Source organism: Athalia rosae, chromosome 6, assembly GCF_917208135.1.
Source record: "Athalia rosae chromosome 6, iyAthRosa1.1, whole genome shotgun sequence".
Lineage (NCBI taxonomy): Eukaryota > Metazoa > Arthropoda > Insecta > Hymenoptera > Athaliidae > Athalia > Athalia rosae.
The window spans coordinates 17,469,680-17,485,850 of record NC_064031.1 but is presented as its reverse complement, the minus strand read 5'-3'; the positions used below and the strand labels follow the sequence as shown (position 1 = coordinate 17,485,850).

At 37.8% G+C, this 16,171-nt stretch overlaps 2 protein-coding genes and 1 long non-coding RNA gene across 5 annotated transcripts; 2 read left to right on the top strand and 1 right to left on the bottom strand.

Annotated features, from left to right (window-relative positions):
- The first annotated feature begins 1,839 nt into the window (after nt 1–1,839).
- On the top strand, nt 1,840–9,466 carry LOC125501340. The gene is made up of 4 exons (XR_007278896.1): nt 1,840–2,022; nt 2,560–2,655; nt 9,016–9,116; nt 9,325–9,466. It is a non-coding gene; the product is annotated as an uncharacterized LOC125501340 (long non-coding RNA).
- Nucleotides 9,467–9,918: 452 nt separating this feature from the next.
- LOC105688609 lies at nt 9,919–12,486 on the bottom strand. Of its 3 annotated transcripts, none has more exons than XM_048656749.1 (5): nt 12,234–12,486; nt 11,149–11,266; nt 10,696–10,779; nt 10,408–10,535; nt 9,919–10,064 (listed from the first exon to the last, which is right to left on the bottom strand). In XM_048656749.1, exons 1-4 carry the CDS (start codon nt 12,344–12,346, stop codon nt 10,455–10,457), a joined length of 396 nt encoding a protein of 131 aa, XP_048512706.1. In that variant the 5' UTR covers nt 12,347–12,486; the 3' UTR covers nt 9,919–10,064; nt 10,408–10,454. The 3 variants fall into 3 exon arrangements, 2 of the variants coding, with proteins under 2 accessions (XP_048512706.1, XP_048512707.1); XM_048656750.1 differs by lacking the exon at nt 12,234–12,486 and adding an exon at nt 12,014–12,206; XR_007278894.1 differs by lacking the exons at nt 10,696–10,779; nt 12,234–12,486 and adding an exon at nt 12,014–12,198 and having other exon boundaries at nt 9,924–10,064.
- Nucleotides 12,487–14,984: 2,498 nt separating this feature from the next.
- LOC105688602 (protein NDUFAF4 homolog) lies at nt 14,985–16,034 on the top strand. Its single transcript, XM_012405047.3, has 4 exons — nt 14,985–15,227; nt 15,345–15,436; nt 15,519–15,741; nt 15,832–16,034. The coding sequence occupies exons 1-4, from the start codon at nt 15,083–15,085 to the stop codon at nt 15,951–15,953; spliced, it is 582 nt and encodes a 193-aa protein (XP_012260470.2). The 5' UTR covers nt 14,985–15,082; the 3' UTR covers nt 15,954–16,034.
- Nucleotides 16,035–16,171: the final 137 nt, after the last annotated feature.

Here is a 16,171-nt window from a genome sequence, read left to right as displayed (position 1 = left end):
AAAAATATACATCGATCATATCGTACACCCTGGGCACTTGCCATTATCACGCATCGAATAAAAGGTGCTCCGCGGAATAGCCGATAGAACACGATCCATTGACGATTGCTTTCGCATAAGTACTCCTCTCGACGCCGCGAAATAATCGTAGACGTTATAGCCTGGAGATTATACGTCCCAATTGGACGAAAGTAACGATCGAGTCGTGTAGTTTTAGTCATCGCGAGACCTGCTTCTACGTGTTTGCCTTTCTGCCCGTTACACAGCGAAATTTCTTCGATTGTGTTCGTTGATTTGTCGTGTGGCCGTAATACCTGTATATAGGCAGACCGAGAATAACTCTACGCTCCACTTAGAATTCGATTTGACTCCGATGCGACAAATATACGCTAATATTCAGACAGGGTGTGGTCCGTTCTCCGATCGACCGGCAATTTTCTTACAATTAGACGCTGCGGGCAATGACGATTCGGGTATCGTATATTGTCTGAACGAAAGTGAGTACTTTCTCGAGAACGGTGCCCTTGCTACACTTTGCTCTCGTTGAATCCTAATTCGAACGCAGAGTCGGACACATGTCGAAGGATTTTTATATTTCCCGCATAGGGACTTGGCTCGGTTTGTAGCCACCCAACGTGCCAAAAATCGTCGCAGGCTGAGTCCAGAAAAATCATGCGATAGTCGGTGAACGCTTTCACATTTTTGTTGTCGTACAGAAAATTTATTCAAATGATCGAGGTCCTAAAGACAGGCGGTTAATCGATTGTTCTGCGTATTCTTAAGTAATCACTATGTTTCCCCTAGCTTCCGCTGTTGCCGAATGATATGCAGCCAAAGTTGTACTACATAAAAAAAATTCAATATTTTTTTGATTCAATGTGTATTTATTCTTTCGATTCATCGAGTGACCATTTTCTAATGTATTCCGACACCGAGAATACAACAAATCCTCCAACTAGATTGATATTCTGAAATTAGTTCAGGGGATATTTTGTAATTGATATACGCAAACACTTACCTATTTACTACAAAAATTCATTTTTTAATACATAAAATGTGAAATATCATGTAACATGTTTTTATGTATTCTGATCATTGATTCATCAATAAACAAAGAGCACTCCGCAAATTGATTGTCTGATCAATATTGATTAAACCCCTGCACGTATCTCCCACTGACAACCTTCATCAGCAACACATCGTGATACGCATCATGACATCGAGCTTTGATTCGGCGCACTTCCTTGCCTGCGATGCTCTCCTGATAGCAAAATCGATTGTTGATCAAAATTTGCCTCTCATTTTCAGGACCAGTGTTGCAGCACTCTGAATTATTACTTCCGGTTTGGCCAATTTGGCCAAAAATCGATGTTGCTATCGGGAGAGCAAAGAGGTGTTTCGAGCCAAAGTATGATGATAAGCATGCATCTGAACTATTGATTCGATTGTTGTTGGAGGAAAAAAGCATATGTGTACAGAGTCTTTGCACATTTTCCGGGTGATTTTCACGAGATTTCGAGGGAAACATATGCAAAGACTATAGTCTTGGTGTTTTCACACCCCGAAAACCCACCTCTGGCGTTGCTCGAAAGAATAAATACATCGATGGTTTATATGCTCTGTTGCGATCGGTATTCGGTCATCGGAGCGTCTCGTACGTACATCCTTCTTTTCCGAAGCAACGGCAGTATGGCCGCAGCAGCCGAAGCGACGTCGTCATCAGGAGCGACATCGATGGTAACGCGTACATTCTTTGCGAAGAGAAAGAAGAAGCTAGCGAGGAGAGAGAGACATATTTTGGGGTAAGGATTAGCAACGGAATAGTACGCGGTTACTGCTGCGCCATATATTTTGTTGACCATGAGTCCAGAGTTCAGTTTTGATTGAGCAGTCACTCGGAAAGGAGTGTCCCGTTTGATCTACATATTTTAAAAAGTGCTTGACAATCGGTAGCTACTGAAAGATTTATATCATTGGAAATTTCGTGTTTTCCGTAACTCGGAAATTTTTCCATAAGCACTGGTAAGCATAATGTTTCTACCGTGACGATCGTTTGTCCGGGCTACCGATCGGTCAGCAATTCGTGTCAAAGAATTTGAGCTGGAGGTAATGCGACATGAACGTGGAATTTTTATGGATTTCAACTAACGATTGAACTCGATGGTGGGAGAAATTGAGATCTTTGCGCAAAACCTGAGAACTTTGATTAATCACCATCGTATTCCCCGTATTTTTAATCGGGGGAGCATAAGGGTCTCGATTTTGCGCTGCAGAAATATCTTTTATCGTTCGAATTCTGAACAACTATACCTAGTTCGTTACACATTATTATGATCCTATATTCATAAACTTAACTGACAATATTCTGATTGATTTCGGAATAGTTTTGACAAAAGTTTGAATACTATAAAAATTTTTGTCTAACATTACGGAAGGTATCATCGGAATTTTGGTTTCAAATTATGCTTCGTTGCCATTTTATGAACGAATTTATTGATATATTTGAGGTTCAATTTTACAATATCACTCGGTTTCTGACATAATATATTCGCATTTCAGGGTCCTACTTGACAGACGTTGACGTTGCCTAGTTCTTCGCGATACGGTTCAACTTTCAACTACTATCCCTACGTTGTGCTGAAAAATTCGTACAAGGTAAGAAATGATTATTACCGTGTATTCGTTGACTTGTAATAAGATCAGGAGTAGTTTGTCTGATTTGCATTTCTGGAGTCAAAATGCATTCAATGACCGTACTAGAATTGACATTCTACAAGACGTTGCCTTTTGCCTCGACAAAACGCCAAGCCTTTAATATTTCTGTTTCTGTTCTGCAATTTTGAAGATAGATCATTTTGACTTTCAAATTTGAATTCCTGAAATCAAAATACATAGAAATAGCATAGAAAACTCCATTAAAAAAATTATTGAATTTTGTCTCAAATTTTGAGAAAATCCTAAGGCTATAGGCTTACCGTTTTTTTGGGTCAAAATGTGAAGTATTTCTAAAATCAATTGCAGGACACTTTTCTATCGTATTTTTGCACGAGGAATACGAATACGTCGATTAAATTGAGTTAGAAATAAATCCCATCGAGATATCCTCGATTTTTCACATTTTTGACCGATAAACTGGCGATAACTCGGTCAATTTTAAAGATAGATCGTTTTCACTTTCAAATTTGGATTCCTGAGATCGAAATACATAGGCATAGCATAGGAAACTCCATTAAAAAAATTATTGAATTTTGTCTCAAATTTTGAGAAAATCCTAAGGCTATAGGCTTACCATTTTTTTGGGTCAAAATGTGAAGTATTTCTAAAATCAATTGCAGGACACTTTTCTATCGTATTTTGGCACGAGGAATACGAATACGTCGATTAAATTGAGTTAGAAATAAATCCCATCGAGATATCCTCGATTTTTCACATTTTTGACCGATAAACTGGCGATAACTCGGTCAATTTTAAAGATAGATCGTTTTCACTTTCAAATTTGGATTCCTGAGATCGAAATACATAGGCATAGCATAGGAAACTCCATTAAAAAAATTATTGAATTTTGTCTCAAATTTTGAGAAAATCCTAAGGCTATAGGCTTACCGTTTTTTTGGGTCAAAATGTGAAGTATTTCTAAAATCAATTGCAGGACACTTTTCTATCGTATTTTTGCACGAGGAATACGAATACGTCGATTAAATTGAGTTAGAAATAAATCCCATCGAGATATCCTCGATTTTTCACATTTTTGACCGATAAACTGGCGATAACTCGGTTAATTTTAAAGATAGATCGTTTTCACTTTCAAATTTGGATTCCTGAGATCGAAATACATAGGCATAGCATAGGAAACTCCATTAAAAAAATTATTGAATTTTGTCTCAAATTTTGAGAAAATCCTAAGGCTATAGGCTTACCATTTTTTTGGGTCAAAATGTGAAGTATTTCTAAAATCAATTGCAGGACACTTTTCTATCGTATTTTTGCACGAGGAATACGAATACGTCGATTAAATTGAGTTAGAAATAAATCCCATCGAGATATCCTCGATTTTTCACATTTTTGACCGATAAACTGGCGATAACTCGGTCAATTTTAAAGATAGATCGTTTTCACTTTCAAATTTGGATTCCTGAGATCGAAATACATAGGCATAGCATAGAAAACTCCATTAAAAAAATTATTGAATTTTGTCTCAAATTTTGAGAAAATCCTAAGGCTATAGGCTTACCGTTTTTTTGGGTCAAAATGTGAAGTATTTCTAAAATCAATTGCAGGACACTTTTCTATCGTATTTTTGCACGAGGAATACGAATACGTCGATTAAATTGAGTTAGAAATAAATCCCATCGAGATATCCTCGATTTTTCACATTTTTGACCGATAAACTGGCGATAACTCGGTCAATTTTAAAGATAGATCGTTTTCACTTTCAAATTTGGATTCCTGAGATCGAAATACATAGGCATAGCATAGGAAACTCCATAGAAAAAATTATTGAATTTTGTCTCAAATTTTGAGAAAATCCTAAGGCTATAGGCTTACCATTTTTTTGGGTCAAAATGTGAAGTATTTCTAAAATCAATTGCAGGACACTTTTCTATCGTATTTTTGCACGAGGAATACGAATACGTCGATTAAATTGAGTTAGAAATAAATCCCATCGAGATATCCTCGATTTTTCACATTTTTGACCGATAAACTGGCGATAACTCGGTTAATTTTAAAGATAGATCGTTTTCACTTTCAAATTTGGATTCCTGAGATCGAAATACATAGGCATAGCATAGGAAACTCCATTAAAAAAATTATTGAATTTTGTCTCAAATTTTGAGAAAATCCTAAGGCTATAGGCTTACCATTTTTTTGGGTCAAAATGTGAAGTATTTCTAAAATCAATTGCAGGACACTTTTCTATCGTATTTTTGCACGAGGAATACGAATACGTCGATTAAATTGAGTTAGAAATAAATCCCATCGAGATATCCTCGATTTTTCACATTTTTGACCGATAAACTGGCGATAACTCGGTCAATTTTAAAGATAGATCGTTTTCACTTTCAAATTTGGATTCCTGAGATCGAAATACATAGGCATAGCATAGGAAACTCCATAGAAAAAATTATTGAATTTTGTCTCAAATTTTGAGAAAATCCTAAGGCTATAGGCTTACCATTTTTTTGGGTCAAAATGTGAAGTATTTCTAAAATCAATTGCAGGACACTTTTCTATCGTATTTTTGCACGAGGAATACGAATACGTCGATTAAATTGAGTTAGAAATAAATCCCATCGAGATATCCTCGATTTATCACATTTTTGACCGATAAACTGGCGATAACTCGGTCAATTTTAAAGATAGATCGTTTTCACTTTCAAATTTGGATTCCTGAGATCGAAATACATAGGCATAGCATAGGAAACTCCATAGAAAAAATTATTGAATTTTGTCTCAAATTTTGAGAAAATCCTAAGGCTATAGGCTTACCATTTTTTTGGGTCAAAATGTGAAGTATTTCTAAAATCAATTGCAGGACACTTTTCTATCGTATTTTTGCACGAGGAATACGAATACGTCGATTAAATTGAGTTAGAAATAAATCCCATCGAGATATCCTCGATTTTTCACATTTTTGACCGATAAACTGGCGATAACTCGGTCAATTTTAAAGATAGATCGTTTTCACTTTCAAATTTGGATTCCTGAGATCGAAATACATAGGCATAGCATAGGAAACTCCATAGAAAAAATTATTGAATTTTGTCTCAAATTTTGAGAAAATCCTAAGGCTATAGGCTTACCGTTTTTTTGGGTCAAAATGTGAAGTATTTCTAAAATCAATTGCAGGACACTTTTCTATCGTATTTTGGCACGAGGAATACGAATACGTCGATTAAATTGAGTTAGAAATAAATCCCATCGAGATATCCTCGATTTTTCACATTTTTGACCGATAAACTGGCGATAACTCGGTCAATTTTAAAGATAGATCGTTTTCACTTTCAAATTTGGATTCCTGAGATCGAAATACATAGGCATAGCATAGGAAACTCCATTAAAAAAATTATTGAATTTTGTCTCAAATTTTGAGAAAATCCTAAGGCTATAGGCTTACCGTTTTTTTGGGTCAAAATGTGAAGTATTTCTAAAATCAATTGCAGGACACTTTTCTATCGTATTTTGGCACGAGGAATACGAATACGTCGATTAAATTGAGTTAGAAATAAATCCCATCGAGATATCCTCGATTTTTCACATTTTTGACCGATAAACTGGCGATAACTCGGTCAATTTTAAAGATAGATCGTTTTCACTTTCAAATTTGGATTCCTGAGATCGAAATACATAGGCATAGCATAGGAAACTCCATTAAAAAAATTATTGAATTTTGTCTCAAATTTTGAGAAAATCCTAAGGCTATAGGCTTACCATTTTTTTGGGTCAAAATGTGAAGTATTTCTAAAATCAATTGCAGGACACTTTTCTATCGTATTTTTGCACGAGGAATACGAATACGTCGATTAAATTGAGTTAGAAATAAATCCCATCGAGATATCCTCGATTTTTCACATTTTTGACCGATAAACTGGCGATAACTCGGTCAATTTTAAAGATAGATCGTTTTCACTTTCAAATTTGGATTCCTGAGATCGAAATACATAGGCATAGCATAGGAAACTCCATAGAAAAAATTATTGAATTTTGTCTCAAATTTTGAGAAAATCCTAAGGCTATAGGCTTACCGTTTTTTTGGGTCAAAATGTGAAGTATTTCTAAAATCAATTGCAGGACACTTTTCTATCGTATTTTTGCACGAGGAATACGAATACGTCGATTAAATTGAGTTAGAAATAAATCCCATCGAGATATCCTCGATTTTTCACATTTTTGACCGATAAACTGGCGATAACTCGGTTAATTTTAAAGATAGATCGTTTTCACTTTCAAATTTGGATTCCTGAGATCGAAATACATAGGCATAGCATAGGAAACTCCATTAAAAAAATTATTGAATTTTGTCTCAAATTTTGAGAAAATCCTAAGGCTATAGGCTTACCATTTTTTTGGGTCAAAATGTGAAGTATTTCTAAAATCAATTGCAGGACACTTTTCTATCGTATTTTTGCACGAGGAATACGAATACGTCGATTAAATTGAGTTAGAAATAAATCCCATCGAGATATCCTCGATTTATCACATTTTTGACCGATAAACTGGCGATAACTCGGTCAATTTTAAAGATAGATCGTTTTCACTTTCAAATTTGGATTCCTGAGATCGAAATACATAGGCATAGCATAGGAAACTCCATAGAAAAAATTATTGAATTTTGTCTCAAATTTTGAGAAAATCCTAAGGCTATAGGCTTACCATTTTTTTGGGTCAAAATGTGAAGTATTTCTAAAATCAATTGCAGGACACTTTTCTATCGTATTTTTGCACGAGGAATACGAATACGTCGATTAAATTGAGTTAGAAATAAATCCCATCGAGATATCCTCGATTTTTCACATTTTTGACCGATAAACTGGCGATAACTCGGTTAATTTTAAAGATAGATCGTTTTCACTTTCAAATTTGGATTCCTGAGATCGAAATACATAGGCATAGCATAGGAAACTCCATTAAAAAAATTATTGAATTTTGTCTCAAATTTTGAGAAAATCCTAAGGCTATAGGCTTACCATTTTTTTGGGTCAAAATGTGAAGTATTTCTAAAATCAATTGCAGGACACTTTTCTATCGTATTTTGGCACGAGGAATACGAATACGTCGATTAAATTGAGTTAGAAATAAATCCCATCGAGATATCCTCGATTTTTCACATTTTTGACCGATAAACTGGCGATAACTCGGTCAATTTTAAAGATAGATCGTTTTCACTTTCAAATTTGGATTCCTGAGATCGAAATACATAGGCATAGCATAGGAAACTCCATTAAAAAAATTATTGAATTTTGTCTCAAATTTTGAGAAAATCCTAAGGCTATAGGCTTACCATTTTTTTGGGTCAAAATGTGAAGTATTTCTAAAATCAATTGCAGGACACTTTTCTATCGTATTTTTGCACGAGGAATACGAATACGTCGATTAAATTGAGTTAGAAATAAATCCCATCGAGATATCCTCGATTTTTCACATTTTTGACCGATAAACTGGCGATAACTCGGTCAATTTTAAAGATAGATCGTTTTCACTTTCAAATTTGGATTCCTGAGATCGAAATACATAGGCATAGCATAGGAAACTCCATAGAAAAAATTATTGAATTTTGTCTCAAATTTTGAGAAAATCCTAAGGCTATAGGCTTACCATTTTTTTGGGTCAAAATGTGAAGTATTTCTAAAATCAATTGCAGGACACTTTTCTATCGTATTTTTGCACGAGGAATACGAATACGTCGATTAAATTGAGTTAGAAATAAATCCCATCGAGATATCCTCGATTTATCACATTTTTGACCGATAAACTGGCGATAACTCGGTCAATTTTAAAGATAGATCGTTTTCACTTTCAAATTTGGATTCCTGAGATCGAAATACATAGGAATAGCATAGGAAACTCCATTAAAAAAATTATTGAATTTCGTCTCAAATTTTGAGAAAATCCTAAGGCTATAGACTTACCGTTTTTTTGAGGTGAGAAAGATTATTCATATTCTGCAATCTCGGGAATCTGGATCTGGTGTCCGAATCCACTCATATACAGAATGGAGGAAGTTGACGCCGTAACTTTATACTAGGAATATTCTTTGTCGTTGAAATTTCGAACAATTAGGTATAACTAATCACACGTTAATGAACTCTCGTATTAGTACTCATTACATCATGATGTTCTCAAGTGCGGGATAGTGGTCCTCGCGTTCAAACACTATAATTTGTCTATCCATAGGATTTGGGAATTTATCAAAGGTTCAGAAATAATCTTCGCCGTTATATCGTGAACAAATTTATTAATAAATCTTAGGTTTAGGTATACAATTCTACTTTATTTCATGTATGACATTTTTTTCAGGCTTTCAATCAGTCATCACTGTGCCTAGTTCATCGCAGTACTTATTCAACTTCCAACCACGAAGGGCAGGCGTTGCATGGCATTGCACAATTCGTTTACAGGTATGACATAAATATCAGTATGATATAAGTTAGAGTACATTATAAAAATATATTCAATGTAATAGTGTATTATAATATCACATTGGCAGTAATATATTAACAAATAATATGATATAACGTTCAACTAATATATTGACATAAAATATCATATTGGTAATAACATATTCTTATATTACGTCATTATTAATGCACTTTTCGTATATTACAGGTACTCTGAGATGCTGTCGCCGCAGTTATGACCCCCTGGACTTCCCCTGTTCATCAGGGGGAGTCCAGGGACCCGTCCCCTGGGACTGCGCGGCCTCCCACCGCCCCCGGGGTCCCAGGGGACCCAGTCCCCGAGGACTTGTCTCCGGGGATTCGGTATCCCCGCTGGAGGGGATGCCATATCCCGAGGGACATATCCTCGGGACTGGTCTTCGGGGACGCAAGTTCCCCCAGGGACACGTCCCCGGAGATGCGGTATCCCCGCTGGAGGGGATGCCGTGTCTTTGGGGGCGTGGCCTTGGGGGAATAAGCGTCCTCGAAAATCCCGGGAAAAGGAGGTCCCAAGCGGACACTTTGTTTTTCGTTTCTCTAGAGAAATCAAGAAAACGAGTGTCCGCTTGGGACCTCCTTTTCCCGGGATTTTCGAGGACGCTTATTCCCCCAAGGCCACGCCCCCAAAGACACGGCATCCCCTCCAGCGGGGATACCGCATCTCCGGGGACGTGTCCCTGGGGGAACTTGCGTCCCCGAAGACCAGTCCCGAGGACATGTCCCTCGGGATATGGCATCCCCTCCAGCGGGGATACCGAATCCCCGGAGACAAGTCCTCGGGGACTGGGTCCCCTGGGACCCCGGGGGCGGTGGGAGGCCGCGCAGTCCCAGGGGACGGGTCCCTGGACTCCCCCTGATGAACAGGGGAAGTCCAGGGGGTCATAACTGCGACGTTGGAAGATATGCGACCTGTAACATAAATAAGAAATATACAATTAATCAACTGATTACATAACTTACCTAATGTATGACTTATTTTATGATCAGCATATATGTATAAGACATTTGAATTATAATAAATTGTACCAAGTTATATGATAATAAATGATTGTCTTGCCTTATTGGCGTGTCTGATGCATTTTATTATGGGGAGTGTATGCATCTACCAAGTCTATTGGGTAATGCTGGGTGACCTGATTTTATGAGGAGAATTTTGAAAATATTTTCCAAGGGGGTGCAATTCATATAGTCAGACTCTGAATGTTGGATTCTACTAGGGACTCTCGAATGGAATAAATTAAATGAAACATACCTCCGCAAAAAAAGGAGTTGTACGTCTCATGTGTTGCAGATCCACCTCTACCGGAACAGGATGGAGAGGAGTGGATCTTTGGAGAGACTCGTTGATGTCTTGATTCGCTTGCATCGCGCAATGGGCATCTACCAGAGAGAAAGAAGAAATATCACATGTACAATTCTAGTCACGATATAACAATCGCTTATATTTATACTCTATTTGTATCCACGAAAAAGATCAATAAATCATTCCAAATTTCATTGAGAAAAGAAATTGAGTGAATCATTGTAAAATCATCCCTACGAATTTTTCTGGAGCTGCATTGAATGCATTTGCAATACATCCTTCAGCGAAGCTCTTAGTAACGTAATCAAACAACCTCGCAAACTACAATGGAAAACAGACGCTCGAGAAAACTAGTTCATGGACATCCCAAAAAATCAGACAAATTTCGTATAGAAAGTTGATTGAGAATAATGGCTATATCTGATTTGTATTAGTTAGATAAATCGATTGATTAGTTAGATAAATCGATTGATTATCTCCGAAGGCCGGAAAACAGAATGAAACGCGTAATTCAATTGAAAAGTCATCTCTCAGAATTTCAAAGGACTATTGAGAATACCGGGCTAGTATATTTCTAACGATTGTATTTAGTATGAATAGTCGAGAGCGAGTGTTCGAAATACATACAGGAACGTTTGCGCTACCGATTTGAACAATATTCAACTAAATTTTATGTGAAGTTCTGCTCACCGTTCTCTCTCTCTCCATCGTCGCTCTGAGGAACCTGCCTTGTTTATTTTGATGTCGCTCCTGATGTCGCCGCTCCTGTCGCCGAAGCCGAACTGCCGTCGAATCCAAGACGGAAGACCTGCAACACATATGTACTCTGTTGACCATGTACCAAATTAAACGCCCCGATCGGACGTTTTGTGATTGGCTGCAATCCGTTCGATTAGTATACATATATCGCTTTGTGTCTGAATTAATGCATTTATTAATTAATCATCATCAATCGAATAATTGAACTCTGATCAGTTTACGAATCTTTCTGTCTTATTACGACGACTGATCGGTCGAAGATTTTTTCCCCTGAATCTTGTAAGATATATGAGGCCATAGGCTTCACGTTTTTTCGAGGTGAAAGGTGACTTATTCGTTCTGATCAATCCAGGACGCCTTCTCTACATTGGAAGGCGTAACGAACACGAAGACGTCGATTAAATCAAGCTGGCGATGAATCCCATCGGAATATTCTTGATGTTCACCTTTCAGATCGATAGATTGGCGATAACTTGTTCCTTTAACTTCAATTTTGGAGAAAGAATTACTTGGCCCATTTTTCACACCCCGAAATCGCGAAGAATCGCTCGAAAAATAAGCGAACGCTATAGTCTTTGGTTTTCTTAGCACGAAATTTGCCCAAAAACACTTGAAAAGAGTGCAAAAACTATCGTCCGAGCACAAACTCTCCCACCATCGAGTTCAATCGTTAGTTGAAATCCATAAAAATTCCACGTTCATGTCGCATTACCTCCAGCTCAAATTCTTTGACACGAATTGCTGACCGATCGGTAGCCCGGACAAACGATCGTCACGGTAGAAACATTATGCTTACCAGTGCTTATGGAAAAATTTCCGAGTTACGGAAAACACGAAATTTCCAATGATATAAATCTTTCAGTAGCTACCGATTGTCAAGCACTTTTTAAAATATGTAGATCAAACGGGACACTCCTTTCCGAGTGACTGCTCAATCAAAACTGAACTCTGGACTCATGGTCAACAAAATATATGGCGCAGCAGTAACCGCGTACTATTCCGTTGCTAATCCTTACCCCAAAATATGTCTCTCTCTCCTCGCTAGCTTCTTCTTTCTCTTCGCAAAGAATGTACGCGTTACCATCGATGTCGCTCCTGATGACGACGTCGCTTCGGCTGCTGCGGCCATACTGCCGTTGCTTCGGAAAAGAAGGATGTACGTACGAGACGCTGCAATGATCGAATACCGTATTGCACGTTCGCAATTGACTGTTTCGAGATATAGTATTTGCACATTTTTCAGGGTAAAAACGCCAAAGACTATAGTCTTTGCAAATTTCTCGGGGTGAAACACCAAAGACTATAGTCTTTGCACATTTTTCGGGGTAAAAAACACCAAAGACTATAGTCTTTGCACATTTTTCGGGCCAAAAAAGACCAAAGACTATAGTCTTTGCACATTTTTCGGGGTGAAAAACAGCAAAGACTATAGTCTTTGCAAATTTCTCGGGGTGAAGCACCAAAGACTATAGTCTTTGCAAATTTCTCGGGGTGAAACACCAAAGACTATAGTCTTTGCACATTTTTCGGGCCAAAAAAGACCAAAGACTATAGTCTTTGCACATTTTTCGGGGTGAAAAACAGCAAAGACTATAGTCTTTGCAAATTTCTCGGGGTGAAACACCAAAGACTATAGTCTTTGCACATTTTTCGGGGTAAAAAACACCAAAGACTATAGTCTTTGCACATTTTTCGGGCCAAAAAAGACCAAAGACTATAGTCTTTGCACATTTTTCAGGGGAAAAACACCAAAGACTATAGTCTTTGCAAATTTTTCAGGGGAAAAAACACCAAAGACTATAGTCTTTGCAAATTTCTCGGGGTGAAACACCAAAGACTATAGTCTTTGCACATTTTTCGGGCCAAAAAAGACCAAAGACTATAGTCTTTGCACATTTTTCGGGGTGAAAAACAGCAAAGACTATAGTCTTTGCACATTTTTCAGGGGAAAAACACCAAAGACTATAGTCTTTGCACATTTTTCGGGGTGAAAAACACCAAAGACTATAGTCTTCGCACATTTTTCGGGGCGAAAAACACCAAAGGCTATATCCTTTGTACATTTTTCGGGCTGAAGAACACCAAAGACTATAGTCTTTGTACATTTTTCGGGGTGAAAAACACCAAAGACTATAGTCTTCGCACATTTTTCGGGGCGAAAAACACCAAAGGCTATAGCCTTTGCATATTTTTCGGGGTGAAAAACACCAAAGACTATAGTCTTTGCACATTTTTCGGGGTGAAAAACGCCAAAGACTGTAGTCTTTGCACATTTTCCGGGGTGAAAAACACCAAAGACTATAGTCTTTGTACATTTTTCGGGGTAAAAAACACCAAAGACTATAGTCTTTGCATATTTTTCGGGGTGAAAAACACCAAAGACTATAGTCTTCGCACATTTTTCGGGGCGAAAAACACCAAAGGCTATAGACTTTGCATATTTTTCGGGGTGAAAAACACCAAAGACTATAGTCTTTGCACATTTTTCGGGCCAAAAAAGACCAAAGACTATAGTCTTTGCACATTTTTCGGGCCAAAAAAGACCAAAGACTATAGTCTTTGCACATTTTTCAGGGTAAAAACGCCAAAGACTGTAGTCTTTGCACATTTTCCGGGGTGAAAAACACCAAAGACTATAGTCTTTGTACATTTTTCGGGGTAAAAAACACCAAAGACTGTAGTCTTTGCACATTTTCCGAGGGGGAAAACAACCCAATTTATTCCTCATTTTTTTCGATTTTTTTTGAATATTTTGCAATTTTTTCCGATTTTTTCTGATTTGATTTGAATTTTTGAAATTATTTTTACTTGAGCCGTCCCTGGATGGGTGCGGGCCCCGGAATTTAATTGTCCGCCCCTAAAAAGTCACGTGACCCGACTCGCCGATACAGCTAGCGCCATGTGGCGGAATTTTTGTGAACTAAAATCCCAAGTTTCTTGCCCCTTGACGTCAGGCAATGTAATGCGTAAACGAGATGTATTTGGTGTCAATACTTTTCCAGTTTTACTCAGAGAAATTACCACGGCAAAAGTTTTGTTCCTTCCCCAAGCTAAACCGGAAAAGTATTGACTCTTCTCCGAAGCAAAAAACGGCAAAAGTTTTGTCATTCCTCCAAGCGAAGCCGGAAGAGTATTGACCCTCTCCGAAAAAAACGGCAAAGGTTTTGCCATTTCTGCAAGTAAAACTGGAAAAGTATTGACACCAAATACATCTCGTTCACGCATCACATTGCCTGACGTCAAGGGGCAAGAAACTTGGAATTTTAGTTCACGAAAATTCCGCCACATGGCGCTAGCTGTATCGGCGAGTTGGGTCACGTGGTATGGTCACGTGACTTTTTTAGGGGCGGACAATTAATTTCCGGGGCCCGCACTCATCCAGGGGCGGCTCAAGTAAAAAATAATTTTCAAAATCCAGAAAAAAACGGAAAAATCGGAAAAAATCAGGAATGAATCTGGTTTTTTCCCCTCCGAAAAACGTGCGAAGACTTTGGTGTTTTCCACCCCGAAAAATGTGCAAAGACGTCTTTGGCGTTTTTTACACCAAAAAATGTGCAAAAACTATAGTCCGGTGTTTTTCATCCAGAAATATGTGCAAAGACTATGGTGTTCCTCAGCACTAAATTCCGTTAAAATTGCTGGAAAAAATATCCTGATCTCCAGTCAATTCTCATAATCATGCTACAATCAATGAGACCTGTCATTTACCGCGCACCATTTGAACGCCATCTGATTTTAAACTCGGTTCAAAAATGAACCACGTATGTACAGCTGAACGTCCATAACGGAACCGGGCCAAAGAATTAATCTGAATTCGTTAAGCTAGGCACAAGTCACCTAACTTTTGTCATTGATTTCGAAGAGAATGGGGAAAGTAATGTCGATGATGTCACGAAAAGTGCAGAGATTTAACGTAGAGAACAGAGCCCATAAAGCGATTTCCCGAGAAAAACCTACAGCGGCACCTCGCCACAAAATATCTACGCGACAATTGGACACGATTGAGCAAGGTATGTATTCACAAGTTTTCATCCTGGACTTATACCAAGAACTTCCAGCCCTCTTGTTGCCTGCTAGGATTCATTCATTAACCCAACAAGTCATTACATAATTTATTGCATTTACAGCTGATGCTGATTTTCTAGAAAAACATAATATCAAAGATGCAGTCCTTGATAATCGTTTGAAGGATGTCTACCTCGTGTCGCACGTAACAGAGGTGATGCAATCATGAACCTCAAACGGCACAATTTTTTTATTGAGGCAAATTGAATTGTTTACTATTCTTCAAATGATAACAGATGTCCGCCAAGCTTGACTCGGTGAAGTCAAATCGGCCTCTTCCACAAACTAGGATTACCTCCGACGACTTGGAATATGGGGTCTATGAACCGGTTGAAATTCCCAAAGGGAGAGCTACCCTCCGCCAGATCATCAAGTTCATAACAGATCATAATACAAATCCATCAAGACACACGTCTGCTGATATAGCTGCTCAATATAAACTTAGTCCCGAAACTACAGGTATAAATAGTTTTTCACCAATGTTTTCACTTTAAAATTATGTCATGGTATTCTGGATATAAATACAAGCCATCTATTTTCTCTTTGCAGTCAATATATTGAGATACTTCAAAACATTGAAACTTTATATACCAGACAAAAAACTCCAACAAACTAGACAATTATTGCCTGATCCACCCACGCTGAAAGACAGTCTCATGAAGCCTAAGTAATTTTCAATAGAAAATATCTGCAGCTGTCTTTTACCTATGAATATATGTATGCAAACTTAGTAAATAAATGAATGTACAGGATGTGTCAAGATTATTCCCTCAATTTCACCCTTTAAAAATTCCTCATGTGCTCCCAATTGAATGTTAAATGCAGAGAACTGTCACCATGGCAACCATCTACACGTCAAAACAATTTCTAGAACAAGCTTATTGTATGT

Bases quoted from the DNA above. Each gene is read 5' to 3' on its own strand.
- LOC105688609 (XM_048656749.1), bottom strand. From the start codon at position 12,346: ATGGCCGCAGCAGCCGAAGCGACGTCGTCATCAGGAGCGACATCGATG. The intron at 11,267-12,233 runs GTAAGGATTAGC...TATGTGTTGCAG, and splicing joins AGAGAGAGACATATTTTGGG to GTCTTCCGTCTTGGATTCGA. The intron at 10,536-10,695 runs GTAGGGATGATT...TCTCTCTGGTAG, and splicing joins ATGCAGCTCCAGAAAAATTC to ATGCCCATTGCGCGATGCAA.
- LOC105688602 (XM_012405047.3), top strand. From the start codon at position 15,083: ATGGGGAAAGTAATGTCGATGATGTCACGAAAAGTGCAGAGATTTAAC. The intron at 15,228-15,344 runs GTATGTATTCAC...TTGCATTTACAG, and splicing joins ATTGGACACGATTGAGCAAG to CTGATGCTGATTTTCTAGAA. The intron at 15,437-15,518 runs GTGATGCAATCA...AAATGATAACAG, and splicing joins TCGTGTCGCACGTAACAGAG to ATGTCCGCCAAGCTTGACTC.